General features: G+C 35.0%; 1 protein-coding gene across 2 annotated transcripts; it reads left to right on the top strand.

The window, feature by feature from the left end:
* Positions 1-9,312: 9,312 nt before the first annotated feature.
* On the top strand, positions 9,313-12,051 carry LOC148614789 (toll-like receptor 1). Of its 2 annotated transcripts, none has more exons than XM_088589160.1 (2): positions 9,313-9,389; positions 9,657-12,051. In XM_088589160.1, the coding sequence occupies exon 2, from the start codon at positions 9,657-9,659 to the stop codon at positions 11,778-11,780; it is 2,124 nt and encodes a 707-aa protein (XP_088445286.1). In that variant the 5' UTR covers positions 9,313-9,389; the 3' UTR covers positions 11,781-12,051. The 2 variants fall into 2 exon arrangements, with proteins under 2 accessions (XP_088445286.1, XP_088445285.1); XM_088589159.1 differs by having other exon boundaries at positions 9,349-9,492.
* Positions 12,052-17,589: the final 5,538 nt, after the last annotated feature.

The following is a 17,589-nucleotide window of genomic DNA, read 5'->3' as shown; positions in this document are numbered from 1 at the left end:
AAATGTTTTTTTTTTTGTCCGATTTCGAAATTTTTAATTTCACTGGATTCTTTATTGGATTCCTCATTAATAATTCTGCCTGCACCTTTCAGTCAGCTTTCGGATGTCTCTTACGGTTTTCGAGTTATAAGGGGTAAAAAAAGGCCACACCAGAATAAATCGGTTTTTTTTTGCCTTGTTTTTGGTCCAATTTGAAAAAAAACTTGAAAAAAAAAAATTTTTTGCAATATTTGTACAGCTTATTATATCTTATAGCTAAAATAATTGTCAAGAGATAATTAGATGATCATGAAATACGTTGATTTTACAATATTTCACTAGCGAATGTGCAAGCGCGTGTTCAAAATACTTTGATGCAGGCACGCTGATCACGATTTCACTAGGACATCATTACATATGAACAGACAGGGGTGCACGCAAAAAAAAGTGTGTAAGTGTGGGGGGGGGGGGGCGGCTTTTCTCTTCCTGTTTCTTTTCATCATTTCTTTCATTATTTTATCAGATTCGCTAAAATCGTATTTTTTTATTCATTACGTCTACAGTCGTAATAATTTAATCTAGTATTGTATGTTTTCAAAACTTTGTATTGGTTTTAAAATTGACGTTAACAGGGTATAACGTCGCAAAACAGAATGTTACTTTGGAAACGTCAAAAATGCGCTTTGTGACATTTTTGTGAGACAACGTTTTACATATATATATATATAACCCATTTGTTAAGCTTAAGAAAAAAAAATGAAATGTAAGTAAGTAAGTGAATTTTATTTAAAGTCGGCAGATATATGTACTATATAACAATCAACATGAGCTCAGTAGAGCTCTTAAACCGACTGATATTTTAAAACAAATAACAGGCATTCATAGACATGGTAAAAGACATACATTTACATGCAGCACATAAAACATGAAATCAAATAAGCAATGCAAGCACATGCACACATACACAATACACACATTGGGAACATAAAAACATAGCACAATCACATTGAGCACATATAAAAGCACATATAAAAGTAAAAGCATATATTCAGGCATAAAATATTTAACACAGCAAAGCAGTAACAAATAGGTCTAACCAACAGGCAGCTCACTAGTTCTACATGAAAAACAAGAACATTTTTCATTAAAACACCATGTAGAAATAATTTTTTTAAAATCTTCAAAAGATGTAATATTCCTTGCTTCATTTGGTAAGGAATTCCATATCGTGGCTGCCTGGTAGCTAAAGCTATTCTTACCATACCTTGTTGTCCTTGGTCTTGGGACATCAGCTGTGAGCTTATATCTAAAATTATACAAGTTTGGTTTAAAAGATAAAATATTGTGGAGAAACTGAGGGCTGGATTTGTTTAGAATTTTGTAAGTTTCTAATGCCATGGTTCTCAAACTCCTGATTTTTAAAGACGGTATAGCAGATTCAATTAAAAGGTTATCGCATGATGTGGTGTAATCGTCGAATATGAAACGAAGAGCTCTTTCTTGTATTTTCTCAATTTTTCTTGTGTTTTGTTCGATAAAACCATAGAGGAGGATGAATACATTGTTAAGTATATGAAGAAATCGACTCAACACCACTTGCCTTTTTGAACAATTCGTTCGAATTTTGCATGGTGTACGCGTGAATAAATAAAACATACACATTTTAGATGTTGTGACATTTTGGTTAGACACAGGCAAAATGCTGCACTAAGATACATGTTCAACCAAGTACCATAATTTTTAGAATATACTATCTGCAGCATATATACATGTAAAATTCAAAATTTCGTAGTTATTAGTTCAATGCTAACGAAAACAGCTTTTGATAAAAACTGGATAGCACGCAACATGTAGAAAACGTCGGGAAAAAGACAACGTGACATCACAACATACGTACGTGTTTATCTACTATTAGACAATAAAACTCATTATTTTTTAGAATAAACTTGATTTTCTGAATATTTATACAGTCCTTTAAGCGTGAATATACTTTGGTTAAAATACTATTCATTGTTATATTTTACAACCGTAAGCAAGAATGTAGCCAATGGCCAACGTCGAAAAAATTAAGATTTGTGACATAATTAAAATACGGACAAAAAGGCTTTTAACAAAAAGACGGATTAAACATTTTATGTATATTTTCATTGGGGTTATGTAATAAATTGTCAATATAGTTAATAAGTCCCGATTAAAAAAAGCTGTTCGCATAACTTAAAAAAATGTCTAACATTTTGTCTTCAAATCGATTTCTTTCCATTTTTACAATGTCCACATCAAAGGGGAGATATTTGTGATATTGTAATACGCTTTGATTTTATTATTACGTCATGAAAAATATGACATCATCTGCAGCACAGACTGCTCTTTCCAAAAAAGTTTGTTTTATCAAAATACGCCATGAAACAACTTGGATATATTGGTGAAATGGGAAGCAAGCATTTCTTAATGTTACCCGTCCACATATGAAAATGGACGTTCTTGTATCGAATAATGCTTTCCCTCCAAAATTAACGGCATCTTTTAAAGATTTGTGATTGTAATCCTAAAACAACAACCATTTTCGAACATGTTAATATCTACATTGCCTTTGATAACTTCACATTCTAATATCAATATTTCGGTTTTCGTAACCAGCCCCGGTTCAATCGAATGTGACACTAACAACGTACGCTAAGTCGGTGCGTTTAAATGCATGCTGGGAGCGTTCGTTTATCGTGCGTTTTTAAAAACGCACGATAGGATCGTTCTTTCCAACGCACGATAGAAACGTTCGTTTAGCGCGCGTTTAGGTATCTTGCATGCGGGAAACCTAAACGTCTCAAGGAGTGTAATTGGATAATAAATTTTCTATTTTCCTATGTGAATGGGTTGTCATTTCTGAGCTGTATTATATCCATTGGCCATACAATGCATTCCAATATTTAAATGTATAATTTATTGCTAAGACAAACTGTTATTTATATCCTTTCTTACGGATTTTCCTACTGGACAAATTTATAAATATGGAGAGGAGTGTGTTTTCCAGCTCGCTCCAGCTGTACCCCCGTACCCAATTTTAATAAATTTGAGCCCTCCATGGAATCATTATAATTATAAAAAGTGCTCCGCAAGTGAATTGATATGATTTAAAGTTTGCCGGTTGATATTACAACTATCTTTTATTGTTGAGTTCTACCATAATCTTTATGGTTCTTTCCTGAAAAGTACGGATACATATATTTAAAAATAGCTGGAATATACATCTTATGAGTCCTTTATTTGTTGGTTCACAAATTCAGAAGACGGATCTCCTGTTAGAAGCCCGACCTGAAAATTTGCAATCAGTATAAGGTACTTGACAAGTATTCAACTCTATGTGTGTGTGTGATGTCCAACTGATCGCAAGTAATACCAAGCATTAGTACTTTAAACCTGAGGATTTCAAGACACTTGTCCTGTCAAACAAAGCCAAATGAATGGAATGTTCCGATTGAGATCGTGTTGCAGCGGGGTAGCCGAAAATTTAGGATATATACCCCAAGAAGCTGACCATAATTTTCAAATTCGAATAATATTTTTTCATTAAAGTAACAGCTTTGACAATCCATTTTAAATCTTGTTAAATGTTTAGAGGCAGGTGTATAAGTTAAAAGAATCACAGCCAGCTATGATTTTTCTTCTTTTTTTCTCGTTTTTTTTTCTTTTTTTTTTCTGATTTTTTGTTTTGTTTTTGCTTGTCAACACTTTTTGATTGAACCGACATAACGCAAGCATAAAGAAACCTTGTTGACGGTAGAAACATCAGTAGTTTCATCTGAAATTATGCTAAAACAGTTTGGAGAATTACAGTACACTATATCGACGATATGCCGTCGTAACTGTTGGCCACAAATATGAATTAACTCATTCTGTATTTGCTTTGATAGATATCTAGCATTTGGGAGACTGCTTTGTAAATGGTCAGACAAAATCCTATCATTTTCTGCCCTAAATTTGATAAGAGCAATGAAATCACTTTTATCTCGGTATGACCACGTAGTGGAATGTTCTGCTTTCCACACAAATAGTCTTCAAAATACTTTTCAAGATAGCCCTGTTTCTTAATATTTTATTTTGAAATGAACAACTCAACATTGAGACAACATCATTCCTTTTACCTTCAACAATTTTCATAAATTTTTCACTCATTACAATACACTTGTCATGACCAGTTTGACTCAAATGTCGTTCGCTTTAACAAAGTTGTCAACTTTGCCCAATCAATTACAGGGGTTCTTACAAAAGCATTATCAGAACTATAGAATAAAACGCAATACAAACAAATCACTGCATTTTCTGACTCGGAATATCTCAACCAAGAATGTTTATCGAGCCATGTTTGATTAAAATCCCTTTTCACTCCCCGAATTTCTGTAAGAGAAATCATAAACGAATCGGAAACAACCCATTTATTTTTCAGTAGAAAGAACTTTTGTTTGTCGTCAACCTTCCCCTTGTATGATGCAATATCAAAGTTTTTTGGCTGTAATGATTTCGACCCTAGCCTATTGTCTACACATTCAGCGCTACATTGAGCAAGACGAGCAGACATATCTGGCTCCGACAAAACTTGAGGTTCTATAAACCCTTTTTTGTATCTGTGGAAGCAGTGTTTTGTTGTTTTGAAAAGCATTATGATAATTTACCTTGTTCTTTGCTCAAAGTATGTTCTGATGAAGAGGGATGACTTCTCTTCATTTTAATTTACATGCAACAATAACTTGAAGACGATAATGTTTTAATTACAAATCATCGATTAAAGCGTGTGTATCCCAGACGTATATTTGTCACGTCAACGTTAGCGGCGTCCTTTTAGGTTTTATGGAGTTCAAGATCAACACACGGACGCTTGTTTATTTGAACTGATCTCTAATAAAACTCGATCTTGAATCTATAGAATTCGAACTTAAACATCACAGTTACATTTAAATGATCGAATTTTTAATAGTCATCAATATGAATTCCAGATGTGATTGTTACAAGCATATTAATGTAAATGTAAATTTAGCCAAGGTTGTGAAAAACCAAGAACAAAAAACAAAAACAAAAACAAACAAACAAACAGTAAATTTAGCCAAGGTTGTGAAAAGCCAAAAACAAAAACAAAAACAAAAACAAAAATTTTAAAAACAATAATTTGTAAGCACATGCTTACACTGCTTTAATGGTGCTATTTAAGCTAAGTGATACATTGTTGTGCAAAGATCGTTTTGAGCGTAGTTAGATCGTGTTGAGCGTGGTGAGATCATGTTGAGTGTAGTGAAAATATGTTGTGCGTAGAGAGAACGTGTTGTGCGTAGTGAGAATGTGTTGTGCGTAGTAAGATCTTGTTGATAGTTAGATCGGGGTGAAAGTAGTGAAATCTTGTAAGATTGTGTTGAGCGTTTATTGAGTTCATGTTGGACGTAGAAATGTCGTGTTGAGAATATAATGAGATCGTGTTGGGCGCAGTGAGATCATTTTGAGAGTAGAAATTTCGTGTTGAGCGTTGTAAGATCGTGCTGAGCAAAGTTAAATCATATTAAATTTAATGTAGTTATATCGGGTTGAGAGTGAGATCGTGTTGATCGTAGTAAGATTGTGTTCAGCGTTGAAAGATCGTGTTTTGCATACGCAGAAAGAATTTATTTATTGTACATAGTAAGATTGTGTTGAGCATAGTGAAATCATGTTGAACATAGTAAGATCTTGTTGTGCGTGATAAAATCGTGTTAAACGTATAAAAATTGTGTTGAACTTTGTAAGATCCTGTTGACCGTGGTAAGATTGTGTTGAGCGTAACAAGATCGCGTTGACCGTAGTGAGATTGTGTTGAGGATAGTAAGATTGTGTTGAGTGCAATGAGATTGTGTTGATCATAGTAAAATTGTTGTGTGCAATAATTATTTTTAGCGTAGTATGATTGTGTTAAGCCCAAGAAGATCTTGTTGGGCCTAGTGATATCTTGTTATGCGTAGCAAGATCATACTGAGCGTAGCTTGATCGTGTTAAGCGTATTGAGAACGTGTTGAGCGTAGCGAGATCATGTTGAGTGCAGTAAGATCGCGTGGAGCGTTGTGAGATCGTGTTCAGCCTAGTAATATCGTGTTGAGCGTAGTGAGACCATGTTTACCGTACGCGTAGTGAGAACGAGTTTAGCGCAGTAAGATGGTGTTGAGCGTAGTGAGATCATAATAACCATAGTGAGATCGTGTTGAGCGCAGTAACATCCTTTTGAGCGTTGTAAAATCGTGTTCAGCCAAGTAACATTGTGTTGAGTATAGCGAGGTCGTGTTTAGTACAGTAATATCGTGTTGAGCGAATTAAGATCGGTTTCAAACTAGTTACATCGTACTGAGCTTTGTGGAATCGTGTTGACTGTATCGAGATAATGTTGAGCGAAGTGAGATCGTGTAGACTATGGTGAGATCGTGCTGTGCGTAGTGAGATCGTATTGACCGTGAAGAGATCGTGCTGTGCGTGAGCGGAGTATGTTCTTGTAGTGTGGACGTGTTGTACCTAAGATTGTGTTTTTTTTTTGTAGTGAGATCGTGTTGAGCAGAGTGAGATTGCTTTGAGCGTATTAAAACGTGTTTGGCATAGTAAGATCGTGTTGTGCGTAGTGAGATCCATTTAAGCGTTGTGTGATCGTGTTGAGAATTGTTAGATTGTATTGAGCAAAGTAAGGTTCGTTGTGCATAGTGAGATCGTGTTGAGCGTAGTGAAGTCGTGGTAAATATGTAAAAGTTGACGTAGAATAATCAAAATAAAAAAAAAGGATTTTCTAAGAAGGTCTCTCATTGGATATAGTAACCGGGGATATCGCAGACGCAGGTTTCCGGTTACTTCAAGCACCTGCGAGATCCGCTATTTCTATATATCTAATTAGAGGCCTCATTACAAAATCGTGATGAGAGAATTCATTTGCATGTCTAAAGGATTCTGTAAACTAATTTGCATACAAAATTAACTTTTGTGTTAACTTTTCACTTCTGTTTCCACAAAAACTAATTTTAATTACAAAATCGCAGGATGCTAACTAATCTAATCATTATTTTGCATACAATTTCAATTTTGTCTCATAAAATTGAATTCTATTATTTAATTTCCATATCAGGTAACAAAAGTCAATTTTCTATACAAATAAGTTAATATTTGCATACCTATTTGACATAATTGAATTTTTGTTATATATCTTTTATAAAATACTATGAAGGACAATAGCCACAGCTTTATCTTTTTAGTATTTCTTTTCTCTCAACATACTTTTATGTGTTGCAACCTATTTCATTATGCTAATTTCAAATTTGTCACGATTATCTAAGGAACAAGATGAACATATATATTATATATGAGTATTATCTTAGATACAAAACGAAAGGTAGCTTGTAATAGGAGTTGGTTGCAGTATCGTAGTAAATGCTTGAAAAACGTAGATTTGTCTACGAAATTTTTTGTCCTCTTCAGCTTTCAAAAGTCGAATTAGGGGAATTAGTTGTAAATCCAGAGATAACTGTTATGAAGGATAGTGAACAATAAGTATGCTGCATTATTGTTTAGGACAAATGTTGCTCTCGCAAGGCAGACTTTTCGAGAGTTCACTAATATTAATTGTAGTCATACTTCGAAGACGATATTCATTATTTACTTGAATGCCCTTTATACCGAGACGCTAGAAAATCTCTCTTTGCAAACCGGGCTGATGAATAAAATAAGAAAAAAAAAGATGATTTAGACTTACTAGGTTTTGAAAAAAGTAATATCTGAAAATGTGTCTGTATCTCTGTCTATATCAAACATCGAACACTTTTGAGCATCAATATGGGCTTCTCATCGCCTGAAATATTGCTGCTCGGGCGTTAAACCCGAGATTTGTTTAACATAGTAAGATTGTGTTGAGCGTAGTAAGATTGTGTTGAGCATAGTGAGATCGTATTGAGCGTGGGGAGATCATGTTGAGCGTAGCAAGATTGTGTTGTGCGTAGCAAGATTGTGTTGTGCGTAGTGAGAACGCGTTGTGCGTAGTGAGAATGTGTTGTGCATAGTAAGATCTTGTTGAAAGTAGTAAGATCGAGGTGAAAGTAGTGAAATCTTGTCGAGCGCAGTAAGATTAATTGTGTTTAGCGTTTAGTGAGTTCATGTTGGACGTAGAAATATCGTGTTGAGAATATAATGAGATCGTGCTGATCTTACGAAGATTCACAGACGCAGGTTTCCGATTACTTCGAGCACCTGCGAGACCCGCGCTTACTACATATCCAATTAGAGGCCTCCTTACAAAATCGTGATGAGAGAATTCATTTGCATACCCAAAGGATTCTGTAAACTAATTGATTTTTGTGTTAAATTTTCACTTCTGTTTCCACAAAAACTAATTTTAATTACAAAATCACATGACGCTAATTAAATTTATTATTATTTTGCATACAATTTCAATTTTGTCATTCAATTTCCATATCAGGTAACAAAAGTCAATTTTCTATGCAAATAAGTTGATATTTGCATACCTATTTGACAAAATTGAATTTTTGTCGTTACAAAAATGTTTGTTTGTTTGTTTGTTGGGGTTTAACGTCCGAGCAGCAATATTTCAGCTATATTCAAACGATGAACATGAAATTGATGATAAAATGAACATGAAATGATGATGAAATGAAAAAGGGATGGGACAAAAGGACAATGGGGTCGACAAATTTTGATTGCCACTGGAAATAGGGAGAGGTGGGTAGGGTCGGGCAATTTAGCCTCCTGTGGCAGGGCCCTATGGTTCTTACTCCGGGAGAATACCACAGTAGGGTTCTTTAACGTGCGAGGAACGTGGCATCTTTCCCAACACGGTGCACCACGATGGTTTGCGGTCAGATTTTCTGTATTATAGCCTGACAAACCCAGCATGTAACACGCCAGGGATACCCCATTCCACCACCTGGGGCACACATCCCAGTTGCTCTTTGGGCAGAGCGCCCTAGCCCCCGGCTAAGGTTCTGAGCACTATTTAGTCGCCTTTTATGACAAGCTTAGCGCTGCTGCAGGTCAATTCTTTTGACACCCGCACCTGCACGAGGCGTCACAAAAATGAATTGTGTCATTACAAAAATGAAGTGATTATAAAACAAGTCTGTATAACATAGTTTTGTACGACAAAAATGATTTTGTTATGACGGAATTCAATTTTGTTTTCACAAAATTGATTTTGATTACAAAAAGATGCCATTCGGCGCCCAGTATTAAGTGATAAAATCAAAGTATCAAATACAGTACAAAGTCCTTGTCTGAAGTCTATCATACAATATCCACTTAAAAATGCGGAAGAATGATTTTAAACATATTTCCGTATAGTCATGCAGCTTTACCAATTCATGTAATATTTCAAGTCTCTGAACGAAAGAACACACGCGCAATCTACCAATGTAAGTTAAGATCAAAGGGTTTTTAGCGAGACGCACATATAACTGCATATATTTTAAGCTACACATTTCCTAGCCTGCCTCACAAACAAAAGTCCAAATCACAGTAAGTTAATTTTATATTATAGAATTTCATTACTAATATGAATTTCCAAATTTACTTCAAATTCTAGGAGCCCTAATTTGTATACGTCATAGTTGACTTAACAGACATTTTCAGATGCAATTAACTCAGACAATATAATTCGGTCTCATTGTTTTCTTTTACAGATGCGATGCTTCGCCATAGTCATTGTAGTCGTATTTCTGACCACTGAATTTGGAGATGCAAAAAGAAAAACATATCTAAATACTAGTAATAAATGTAAGTGTAAAGGAAGTACAGCAAAATGTTCCGGTCTTAGATATATTCCGGCGTTTTCAAAAAACATTACAGACGTGGTTTTTACTCGCAATACATTTCATATCCTTTCCAGAAACTTTATTTCGAATTTGACTGCAATTCCTTTGCGTTCCCTTATGTTCTCTTCAAATCAAATCCTCCATATTGAAGAAGACTCCTTTACCGATCTCAAATTCTTAAAAACATTTGGTATCTCAAACGAACAAAATTTGACAAGTGGTGTTATTCGAAAGGCCGTGAGTGCCATGACGTCTTCTTTGAATGCTGTTTATTTCCTAGATAATGGATGGGAATCGGTTCCAGACAACATGTTTTTTACTCCTGCAACTCAGAATGTGAGCATAGTTGATCTGTCTCGAAATCGACTACTCGATTTTTCATTCGAATCTCTTATTGGTTTACACCAATTAACTCATTTGAATCTTAGCGCCAACAAACTCATAGAAATTAAAATAAACCGGACAGTCCAGCTACATAATTTGAATATTGAACAAAACGATGTTGTCCGACTTTCAAGCTTTTGCAAGAGTTCAAGTGACGAAACACACACAAGTTATTTTCCGAAATTACGAACATTGAACTTGGGAGAAAATGCTCTGTCTGACATCTCACAAAGAACTTTTATGTGCTTGCCGTCTCTAAAAAGTCTCATTCTGAATAAAAACAGATTTCATTACATACCTTCAAACTTTTTGGTGGGACTACCAAGCGTTACAGAACTCCAAATAAAACACATACTCCAACCAAATGGAATAAAGAAGAATGCATTTCGAAGTCCATCTCTGCAAAAATTAAATTTGGGAGAGAATGGGTTCAAGTTTGAAACCAAACGATTTAACATTGGAAACATTTTTCAACACGTGCCAAAATTAAAACATTTAGATTTGACCGATAGTTTTCTCCCAAAATCTTCAATGTTACTGATGAAAATGTTTATACCTATACGCAATTTAAAAAGTTTGAATTTACTTTCATCTAATCTGCATGAGCTCCCTGTGGAATTTGTACAGATGTTTACTTCATTGGAAACACTAATTTTACAAGGGAATGCCATCACTTTCTTGGAGAATGGGACTTTTGAGAATATGACGAAGTTGAAACATCTGAACATTGAAGGAAACACTATAAAAGTGCTACAGAAAGGAGCAATCCCTTTACAAATTCTCACGAACTTGGAAACTTTAGACCTATCTAATAATCCATTTTCCTGCACATGTGAAATGAAGTGGTTTCGAGACTGGTTGCGTGATAAAAATAAAAGCAGGCCAATTATGAAAAATTTCCCTTTTCGGTACAAATGTACATACCCAGACAACATGCAGGGAACACTTTTGGTCAATTACAATCCTACAACAAAAAATTGTAGACCTTGGAATCCATTGATTACGATGGCGATAACACTGGGTTCTTTTATAGTTATCGTTTTCCTGGCTATAATCAGCGCCTACAGATGCAACGCTAATGTACGAAATTGGTTATATTTGTTGCGATTGAGAAAACTAAAGCGCAAAGGATATCTTAGACTTGACAGCAGGGAAGAATTCGAGTATGACGCCTTTGTTGTGTATTGTGACGCAGACAGTACATGGGTTCACACCGAGTTCTTACAAAAACTAGAAAACAAAGATATTCGTTTCTGTATACGTTTTCGAGATTTTGAACCAGGGAAAGCGATAACTGACTACATTGATACGTTCTTTGGAAAATGTTGGAAAGTCGTCATTATAATGAGCAATGATTTTGCTGAGAATGAATGGAGTCAGTGGGAAACTGATTTTGTACAAGAAAGACGACGACAGCAAGGGAAGGATGCATTGATCCTCATTATGTTAAAAACGATTGACTCTAAACACATGACCTCGCCTATAACAACTATGATCAAAACTACACCATACTTGAGCTATGTGAAAGGCGTAGGTGAAAATCTTTTCTGGAGAACAGTCGCTGAGAGTATTAAAAGACCACTCAGCAATCCACCGATAGCTGTTTAGAATGTCTGTCCGTGGTAATTTATATTTTTGGTAATAAAATACCATGTCTTTTGTGTGTTCTACCATTGAAATCATAGATTTGATAGATTTTGATAGGTTTGATAAGATCGTGTAAAATGAAGAAAAGAAATAGTGTTAGTTTTCTAATTACGTCGATAACTGGATTGCTTGAGAACACGAAGAATCTCTGTCGTCATCTGAATGTCTTTGAGTGATAGAACTTTTTATTAAATTTTATTTACATTTTTATAAATTATTATAAAGGACAATAGTCACAGCTTTATCTTTTTAGTATTTCTTTTCTCTCAACATAATTTCATGTGTTGCAACCTTTTTCATTATGCTAATTTCAAATTTGTCACGATTATCTAAGGAACAAGATGAACATATATATCATATATGGGTATTATCTTAGATACAAAACGAAAGGTAGCTTATAATAGGAGTTGGTTGCAGTATCGTAGTAAATGCTTGAAAAAAGAAGTTTTGTCTGTATGAAATTTTTCATCCTCTTCAACTTTCAAAAGTCGAATTAGGGGAATTAGTTGTAAATCCAGAGATAACTGTCATGAAGAATAGTGAACAATAAGTATGCTGCATTATTGTTTAGGACAAGTGTTGTCCTCGCAAGGCAGACCTTCCGAGAGTTTAATACCGAGACGCTAGAAAATCTCTCTTTGCAAACCGCGCTGAAAATAAAATAAGAAAAAAAAAGATGATTTAACAGACTTGCTAGGTTTTGAAAAAAAATAATATTTGAAAATGTGTCTGTATCTCTGTCTATATCAAACATCGAACACTTTTGAGCATCAATATGAGCTTCTTATCTGTATGTTTTTGTCTTTATTTTTCTAACAATATTACATGTAAATCAATAAAAATGTCCAGGGGCGGATCCAGGATTTTAGATTAGGAGAGGGGCGCATAAGTTTTTTTATATGTTAAACTTTTGAAATGTTCCTCTAGAGTGGGTGCAATGTAAATGTCTTTTGTGGTAAAATTAGCGAGACATTGAAATTTCATCCTAAAACCACCTAAATCTACCTCTGACAACCCATGCTTTGCAAATTTTTGCAAAATGGGGGGGGGGGGGGCACGCCTGAATCCGCCCACAGTGGCTGAAATTGACCTTGGCATCACGCGAAATCTTGCATCGTTAAGCGGATATCATTTTTTTCAGTAGCACTCACAAGTATCCGCGGTCAAGTTCCTAGGCACATACAATAGTCAATGGAAAAGATAGAAACGTGAAATGGAAAGGATTAAAAATAACCATAGTTTATCAAAACCAGCATGCAAGAAAAATTCCGCGTCTTTCGTTTCATTTAGAAGTCCGTATAATACGTTCGCAGTATTTTACGACTTGTTGCAGGTACGAGAACACAATTAATTCCCCTATAGTTCCAACTATGGTACTAGGTACCTTCCACATTTTTTCATATTTTTACTGGAAACTTATTTGCTGAAGTTTGCCTCTAATTGGTAGAAAATAGGTTAAAATTACATGGGATTTTTTTTCATTAATCAATTCTGACTAAAAGTTGTGATTTGGTTCAGTGGAAGAAGGTTAAAATTTAGGACTTTTAACTCAGTTCATTTGTCATGTTAACCCCATCTCCGAATTATATGTATTAATTTCAGAAAATGATGGTAAAATTTTCTACAATTTATATATAAAATCCTGTTTGTACATATCTTTAGGCCAGAGAAGTTTTATTCGGTTTGCGCCGGTGTAATTTTTTTAATCTGCTCAAATGTGTATATTGAAATGCACATGAAAATTAATTGCGGTCTCGGGCCTGCATCGGACTGTTTGATCACGTGGTGACAGTCGAGCAGTCGCCAACAATCCCATGCGTAGTAATTTCTCACGTAATCTTAGGAGAAAAATAATATCACTGGTTCCCTGCAGGTCAATACCATAAGCGACCCTAGGATCGCCAAATATATATATTTGAGAGAAACCTGTGGAACAAGAATATTACCGGGTTGTCAGGTTAAGGAGAGAGTTGCTATTATTTTTTAAAGGTGGGTAACTACACAAAAGCATCCCCTAATGTAGGCACCATTCTTTCTTCATAAATCCTGCATGAGTTGCGAAAAAAAAATTCATCTTAAGTTTTTTTTCTACATTAATTAGTACCTTCGCGTTCTTATGCGGGAACGTAACATTATTTCTGCGAAAATGTAATGTTAAATCATTGAAATATGATGCAGAATATATGAATATAACAGGTTTTGTTTGATAATATACCATCTAAATAATTGTCAACTTCTGTAAAAAAATGTCTACATATGTACCAACGAACATGCTGCACACAGCTCTTTATTACATATTGTTACTTGTAAACAGTTTCAAAATCATTGTAACAAGCTCAGTTTCCATAATTATATTCCTATTGTTATTTTTATCATAGCACGCAACTACAAAACAATTAACAAAAACCCGATGAAAAATGTGTAACATATTAGTTCTTGTCATAGTTTGTTGGTCAAGATTTATTCACCAAAAGTCTTCAGTTTATGTTCATTTGGAATAGTTCACACCAATGCAGTTAATTAGAATGGGACTGGCTAATTTTTCTGATTTAACCATCGAGGGTATGGAATCCAAAAGTACTGAAAGATATAAGTTGTTTGAATACCCTTTTGAGTCTCTTAGGGCTGCTCCTGATTGGGATTCTGTCAGTAACTGTAGTACTGACATAACCCACCGGTGGGTAATCGGATAGAATATGTCCTACTACTGGCTGGGTGTTGATGCTCTTGTCTCTTTGTATTAATTCATATTGATGGTAATTAGACAAAAAGGCAAAGTCACATGCTTTGACAGGATTCAACAGTTGTTTAGCTATGAAAGCCTACAATGCACTTATATGACTTTGTGAGAACTCCAATTTTAAAGCCTTTTAGAAATACATGTAAAAAAATGGTTCAATCCTATGATAAGCAGAAGCAAATGCTTTGTAGTGAAATTGGTGAAACAGAAAAAAAATGGGAGATTGTTTTAACATGTATATTTATAAATGTGCATCATCAAATCTATGTGTCTGTAAAAAAGAGTAAAAAAAAGTTGTGGGTAATTTTTCTTCTATTTGTTTTGTCTAGGTGTCTTGACTGCTTGGCTCATAAACCATCTTTTGAAAAAAAAAGCTTTGTATCTAACAGAATAAAAAAATATCAACAAGAAATCTGTGAGCGATGGCTCACTAGTGTTACCCCCGCTTTCAACCACGATATAAGGAAAATAAACAAAGTCCTCGGTAAACAGGAAGTTTTTTATTTGTTCAAAAAAGGATCCTACCATATAGTCAAAAGAAATAAAAACTTCTCGGTAAACAGGAAGTTGTTGTCGAATTTTTCCAAAATGAATTCCAGTATAAAGCATAAATGCGGGGAAAACATGTTACAATTTCAAGCCACTGTGATGAGTAATTGGGCGAAAATTTCAACTCGCAAAATATAATGTTAAAATAAAGAAAGTCCTCGATAGACAGAAACTTTCAAAAATAGACCTTACTATATGGCATAACTACAGGAAGAATATATTAAAATTTCAAACCGCTGTGATGAGTAGATGCTTAGAAAAGTACGACGAAAATTTCAACTTTCAAATATAATTTAAAAGTAAAAAATAAACAAGGTCCTCGATAAACAGGAAGTTGTCGATTTATTCGAAAATGAATACCATTAAATGGCATACCTACGGGAATACCCTATTTAAATATTGTACAATACATTTTTTTATTATTTAAAATGTGAACAGAGCAAACTATAAAGGCCTTCATTGACTCAGTCCTTCAGTACTTTGATTTCCTGATGGAACTGAAATGATAAAAACTGTATTTTTATATATGAGCGACAAACTTAATCACAAATTTCAGAATTAATGAGTCCAGTGCGGGTCCGGATGTCAAAAGAATTGGCTCGCAGCAGCGCTAAGCTTGTCGTAAAAGGCAACTAGATAGTGCTCATAACCCTAGCCGGGGGCTAGGGCGCTCTGCCCACAGAGCAACTGGGTTGTGTGCCCCAGGTGGTGGAATGGGGTACCCCTGGCGTGTAACATGCTGTGGTTATCACGCTATAATACGGAAAACTTGACCGTAAACCATAGTGGTGCACCGTGTTGGGAAGGATGTCACGTTCCTCGCACGTACCCTGCTGTGGTATTCTATAGTAGGAACCTTTGCGCTCCGCCACAGGAGGCTAAATTGCCCGACCCTACCCATCCCTCCGTTTTTCTAGTGGCAATCAAAATTTGTCGACCCTATTATCCTTGTGTCCCATCCCTTTTGTTCTTTTCATCATCATCATCATCATCATCATCATCATTTCATGTTCATTCTATCATCCATTCCATGTTCATCGCCTGAACATAGCTGAAATATTGCTGCTCGGGCTTTAAACCCCAATAATCAATCAGAATTAATTATGTGATTAACTTGGTCGATGAGTCAATGTTTAACGTGAAATCATAGTAAACTGCATAGAAACGGTAACTGGTGACGTCATTTTGACATGTTATTGACATAACAGCTTGTCAAAGGTTTTGTATAACTTTTAAGTAATATTTTTAAAAATAGAAATTACTCAAAAGAACATTAATAAGTGAGTAAGCCAAAATTTTCTTTTAATAACAAGGCCGGATATTGGTCAAAACGAATATACCCCTTTAGCGGTTTGACTCTGGAGTATAAGGTAACACCTGGCATTTATATAGGAAAAAAAAAACATTACATTTTATTTTCAGTATTTTTAATCAAGATGACATTTTATAGACTTATGGGATGCAACTCACAAAAAGATTTTGTGGGAACGTTTGGAAGCTTGCAACTAAAGAGAAAACTCGAGTTTTTTTTAACACTTTTCAGGTCCTTGTTGGTACCCTACTAGCAATATGCATTATTTGTATGATATATTGAATCAAATTTCTCATTCAATATTAATTCACAAAGCATGTGGTTTCTTAAATGTCTGATGTAACTTTTTAACTACTATACAAGTGTGGACACGAACAGTTGTTGCCCGAGGGGCAAGTGTGGACCCAGACTGGTATTGTTTCAAAGAGTACCATTCACTTATAGTCAAGTTAAAGTCTTAATTTTATGCAAAAACAAATTGGTTGTTTCTGGCCCCTAATTTTGAACTGTTCAAATGACAATCACTTTCAAATCAATCACAGCTTCTTTTCGTGGTATGGCACCATGTGGTATAGTTTCAAAAAGATCAATCCACCTCTACTCAAGTTGTCTGAAAACCAAGTTATCTACCTACACCGGACAATGACAGCATGAAATCATTATAATTGTAAATGAGTAAGTAATTCGTCTTCTATGTCAATTTGAATAAACATCCATTTTACCCACTTTTTAGACCGACAGAGGCCAGTGACCCCATTTTAAATAGCATCTTCCACTTCCAGCAAGTAGCAATAAATTTATCAACAATTCATGACGCTTGGTGTACTACTGTTAATTCTAATATGACGCCCTTAAAAGGCTTTGAGACCACAACTGTGGTCGATTTTCGATTGCCCTATGAGCAGCACGCGATTTATTGGGCATGGAATATGGTGTGGCTTGTGTGTGTCTGCAAATTACTTCCCACCTTAATCATGTAAACACGTAACATTCTGATGTGTATCAGCTGTTTTCATTCATTTCAGTAGTGTGAATAAACACCAAAGTCATATTTAAGGAGGCAGACCTAAAGTAAGGGACACAACTCTTACAAATAATTGGAACGTTGTTATTAAGCATTTTACACCAATCATATGTAAATATCAAAGTAACTTGGACTGATTTCATTC

This window comes from Perna viridis, chromosome 6 (assembly GCF_037379345.1).
Source record: "Perna viridis isolate PV_CMFRI_1.1 ecotype Kerala chromosome 6, ASM3737934v1, whole genome shotgun sequence".
NCBI classification, from domain to species: Eukaryota; Metazoa; Mollusca; class Bivalvia; order Mytilida; family Mytilidae; genus Perna; species Perna viridis.
The sequence above is the reverse complement of the archived record's forward strand: the minus strand, read 5'-3'. Positions and strand labels throughout refer to the sequence as shown.